The 5198-nt window shown below is 35.1% G+C and overlaps 1 protein-coding gene across 3 annotated transcripts; it reads right to left on the reverse strand.

Annotated features, from left to right (window-relative positions):
• Window positions 1-307: 307 nt before the first annotated feature.
• On the reverse strand, window positions 308-4683 carry LOC147480106 (uncharacterized). 3 transcript variants are annotated; one of them, XM_086577670.1, is made up of 9 exons: window positions 3885-4683; window positions 3665-3760; window positions 3434-3512; window positions 3033-3128; window positions 2051-2395; window positions 1801-1895; window positions 1292-1733; window positions 901-957; window positions 308-737 (listed from the first exon to the last, which is right to left on the reverse strand). In XM_086577670.1, exons 5-7 carry the CDS (start codon window positions 2127-2129, stop codon window positions 1341-1343), a joined length of 567 nt encoding a protein of 188 aa, XP_086433796.1. In that variant the 5' UTR covers window positions 2130-2395; window positions 3033-3128; window positions 3434-3512; window positions 3665-3760; window positions 3885-4683; the 3' UTR covers window positions 308-737; window positions 901-957; window positions 1292-1340. The 3 variants fall into 3 exon arrangements, with proteins under 3 accessions (XP_086433796.1, XP_086433797.1, XP_086433795.1); XM_086577671.1 differs by having other exon boundaries at window positions 3622-3760; XM_086577669.1 differs by having other exon boundaries at window positions 3665-4683.
• Between the last annotated feature and the right edge of the window lie 515 nt (window positions 4684-5198).

Here is a 5198-nt window from a genome sequence, read left to right on the forward strand (position 1 = left end):
CGCAAATCGCAAAAAACAGTATTATGTCAAATTTGGAGAAAACTCAATCAAAGTCAGTCCATTATCAATAATCCCAACATTATAAATTGGGCCAGCTTAGTAAGCCCAGCCAACTTTATATTCAAAAAGAACAGTACCATATCAAATTTGGAGGCCCAACATTTAATAAGCCCAAACGTTTATACGCTAGCCCATTGGTTTAATTCCACCACCATCTAAAACCATTATTGCACAGTGGGCGAAAATGCTTATATGCGATTTTAGAAGGCCACGTCAGCAGTATTTTCAAGTTGGTACACAAAATTAATTACAAAGCAGAACAATATTTTGATTTATTACAAATTGATCCTTGCTCTGAATTTCATTGGACGCAGGATGTTCTCGAGATACATATATTAAGAACAAACCAATTAGATGCCAATCACAATTTTGATTCATGATAGAACTACGGAACATTAAAACAAATAAATTGATTCTAAAACAGAACCCTTCGACCTAATAAACTATGAATCCTAATAAAACAAAAACATTCCGACCCTAACAATCAAACTTCCTAAATACCAACTTCAAGGACTTCAAACTTTAAGAACCCGCAACTCTTCAAACTTGAAAAGGCCTTAAACTCTTAGACTTGAAGAACTCTTTGAAAGGGCCTCCTGCGTCTATCATCAAACTTGAAGCTTCAATTAGTTAATCAACAACTTCAATTACTCCTTCAGAGGTAAGGTACTTTATTCCTGTTGAAAAATAATACAGAAAAAATAGTTAGATTTACTAATTGACAGGTACAACATAGTTAGATTTACTAATTGACAGGTACAACAGTATGCTTATTTTATTTATTTTTGATATTCTTTCATTCTTTTTGCAATGTCTATTTGACAGCTACATAAAACTTACCTTTAAAATGAATTCCATGATTTTTCTTTTCCACCAGCAACATAGTTCCATAAACGCCTGCACATAGGCAAAAAAAAAAAAAAAATCACCATTGTCATTTTGTACTCTAATTAAGTTAAGTGGGTGGGTTGGGAATAATCCTTCCTAGAAAAATAACCAAAAAGAAAATACAGAAGAAGAACCCAGACAGAAGGCGAAGAATTGGAAGAAAAAAATACTGAAAAAAAAAAAGAAGAAGAAGAAAAGAAGAATAAAAGAAGAATAAAAGGAAATAGTGAGGGTATATTGGAAAATAACGGAACAAAAAAACACTGGAACAAAAAAATAAGAAGAAGAAGAAAAGAAGAATAAGAAGAAATAGTGAGGGTAGTGATAAAATGTTGGAACCAACCTTTACTTTCAAGATGTTGGAAAATAACAATGATGATGTTGATTGTTGTTTATTGCTTTAGCTTCCCTTTCAACTCCAATGACTTCAAACTCTTTAACAGTCTCCAGACATATGTACTAAGTGATTCAACTTGCTTTTTCTGCCCGGATTCTCTAGCAACAACCAATGATAAAGCATTTTCCCTCTGCTGAATAATTACTTGAGGCCTTTTCATTTCTTTATTTGTTCCCACCAAATCTTCTATGTTCAGCTTAAGTGTCTTCTCTAATTTGGCTATTTTGTCCTCATATAAATGTGTTTGCCCCAATGTCTCCTCAAACTTACTCTTTATCACAGAAACTAATTTCTCCTGCTGAATTGATTGGTCTTTAAACGAGCTCAAATCCTGATAAATTTGATCAACACGTTTTTTCTCTTCCAGCAAATCTGATATCTTCCAAAGCTGATAAATAATAGTAGTTATTACCAAGCAAAACCAAAAGACTGAAGACAGATAATACAATACGTACTTGAACAATCACTAATGTTTGCTTTACCAAGTTACAATTAGTAGAATTTGTGAAGATGCCCATGTCGAGGGAATTGGGAGCTAGGTTTAGAAGCTCTGTAAAAAAACAAGAAGAAGAAGTTAGTTAGAATGTAGTTTCTGCTAAACAACAACAACAATAAGAGTAGTTAACAATTTGAAACTTTCCTAAAGTCATAGTGGTTATTACCAAGCAAAGCCAAAAGACTGAAGACAGATAATGCAATACGTACTTGGACAATCACTGATGTTTGCATTAACCAAGTTACAAATAGTAGGAAGTTGAAGGAGCTTAGCTTCCTGAAGGCCCATCTGCTTGAACGAACTGGCTCCATCATGAGCCTAATGGATTATAAAGCACAGACAAACTGGATTTTTGTCCTTTAGATCTTTCACAGTAGTGCAACACTTTTTTTCTCCTCAAAAGCACATGCAAATCAACAAAATAAACCTGTCAATACCTCCTCCTGAGGCGAAGGCATAGACTTATCAGGCTGCTCGGGAAAGTCTCCATCAGCCTGTCCTTGCCACCCTCCATGCCTGTCAAAACCTTATTGGGAGACTTTCCAATATAGCACCTGCATTAGCATAAACACTGATTCAATGAGCTCTTCTTTTATGTCAAGTTATATCTGGAAAGTTAAGTTGAGTGCAGTTCAGATGATATGCAGTAATTGACGAGGTAATGATCGTGGGAATGAATATATAGCAACCCATATGCATCGCGATAAAAAGGGAATCAGAGGTAATTAAGAGTACAAAAAAAAAGTATTTCCCTTTCATAAACTAGATGCATTAACCCAAGGAAAGGAAAATTGTGAGCCAGAGAAGACCCGTGAAAGTTTCAAGAGACACCATGAAATCTACACAGGTTCAATACTTCACTCAGATATGACGATCACACAAGGAATATAGACATGAAGAGGTAATGCGGTAGAGATGCACAACCTAATTAACAGTTCTAGTCACTCCAAGGGGATCAACAACATTAAAGACCTAGGAAAGAGTCAAGATATGAGTTGGGTGGTATGGTCTGTTGAATATTAAATGTATACCCGCTGTAATTCTTTCTATGTACAAGCAATGATCCATTCCTCAGAAATAGGATGCAAATGTTTTAATATAGGTGTTGAAAAAGTCCCCATTCAACCAGATTATGTTTCCCAATGCAGGCATATCTCGAGGAAGATCGAAGACGGATAATACAATACGTACTTGAACAATCACTAATGTTTGCTTTAACCAAGTTACAATTAGTAGAATTTGTGAAGATGCCCATGTCAGGGGAATTGGGAGCTATGTTTAGAAGCTCTGTAAAAACAAGAAGAAGAACAGAAGTTAGAATGTGTAGTTACGCAACAACAACAACAACAATATTCAACATTTGAAGAAAGCTCATTCTTATCAATACTTCCAACTGGCTCATCAATAATCATCTAAGAATGGAAAAATGCACTTTGGATTAAAAAACAGACATAATAGCTAGGCTATTAGGATACCATAGTTTCATTATTACCTCCTTTAAGCCTAGGTTCAATTTCTTCATGCATCCAAGCCAATGGAATATACATATGTAGTACGTAGTTTTTCATATGAAAGAAGTGAAGGATGTTAACCTGGGCTACTTTTTGTTGAATTTGTGAAAGAAGTGAAGGATGCCCATGTTAGGGGAATTGGGAGCTAGGTTTAGAAGCTCTGTAAAAACAAGAAGAAGAACAGAAGTTAGAATGTGTAGTTACGCAACAACAACAACAATAAGAGTAGTTAACAGCTGAAACTTTCCTAAAGTCATAGTGGTTATTACCAAGCAAAACCAAAAGACTGAAGACAGATAATACAATACGTACTTGGACAATCACTGATGTTTGCATTAACCAAGTAACAAGCAGTAGAATTTGTGAAGATGCGCATGTCAGGAGAATTGGGAGCTAGGTTTAGAAACTCTGTAAAAACAAGAAGAAGAACAGAAGTTAGAATGTGTAGTTACGCAACAACAACAACAATAAGAGTATTTAACAGCTGAAACTTTCCTAAAGTCATAGTGGTTACTTCTCCTTCATTGAGCACCTGATGTGGAAATCTGTCACAAAATCCCACCAGACCCAAGACCGGTTGCTCTCATTGCCAACTCTGTGCACACACAACGGCCTTAAGTTCTCAACAACCATGTCCTTCCCTTCATACCCCTGTCCGAAATCTTGCTCTGGATCAAGTGCACAGTACCTCCCATGGTTTATGCACTAAGATTTGCATTGCTTGATGAGGAGAAAGGCCTCAGGACAATACCAAGTTATGTAGTGTGGTGTGAACTGAGCGTAGCCGTCTTTCTCAAGAATCTCTGCATGACCCTTGAAATTCTTAATGAAACTCATCTGCTCATCACAGCGAATGCCACACTCATCATTACAATTGGTCCAAAGTTCAAACTCAACCCTCTCATCTGGGTGGGGTACAAACTCCCTCCAATCCAATTTGATCATGACATCTTCACCTTTTTGGAATGCTTTTTTCAAACTATCTCCAAAGGAACGATCAATTAAAGCTGACGAGATCCCAATCTTCTCTATGTATCCTGCCACCGCGTCCAACCCAAGATATAATACAGCGGCAAGTCCTCCAACAAAATAACAAAGAAAAAGAAACAGAAAATCAAATCAAAACTGGAAAAATATAGCCAAGCAAAAAAAAATACGACTTCGGAAAATCAGAAGGTTAGCCCATAACTTAATTCAAACCGTAAAGTATACCTCATTTTCGGCCGAGTAATTGAGTTAGAGAGCAACACATAACAAAGACACAAACAGAACAGTGACAAAGACTAACATCAAATGGAAAGATACCACTAAAGAACAAATAAAAAAAAAAAAAAAAAAAGGAAAAATCATTAACAAAAACTATTTAACATATCCGATTAAATAAAATATAATTTGGGCACTGTAAAAGAAAAATACGAAAAGCAATATTTTAAAAATAAAATATATACAACAATTCAATAATAAAAAATAGAACAAAGAATAACTAAGAGTACTTAACTGGAATAAATCTTAAACGACTTCATAGTGAATAAGTTTGTCTTAACGTTGATATCATTGATGAAGTGATGTATCTTTCGCTTTAGAAATTTGGAAAAATCAGCTAGAAACAGATTGAAATCAACAATATATTATGCCAATATGCGGAACTAACCAATCTCAATCATAGAATTACACAAAATGAAGCAATAAGAAAACATTTCATCAAGTCAATCAAGTCAATTGAGCTTATCATAACATGTGTCAAGTGTCAACATAAAGGACACGTAGTGTGTTCTAGAAATAAATTGGGCTTTTAAAAAATAAATAATGAAACCAAAAGGGCCGAGCTTTTGCAATTATCAACAAA

This window comes from Coptis chinensis, chromosome 8 (genome assembly GCF_015680905.1).
Source record: "Coptis chinensis isolate HL-2020 chromosome 8, ASM1568090v1, whole genome shotgun sequence".
Taxonomy (NCBI): domain Eukaryota; kingdom Viridiplantae; phylum Streptophyta; class Magnoliopsida; order Ranunculales; family Ranunculaceae; genus Coptis; species Coptis chinensis.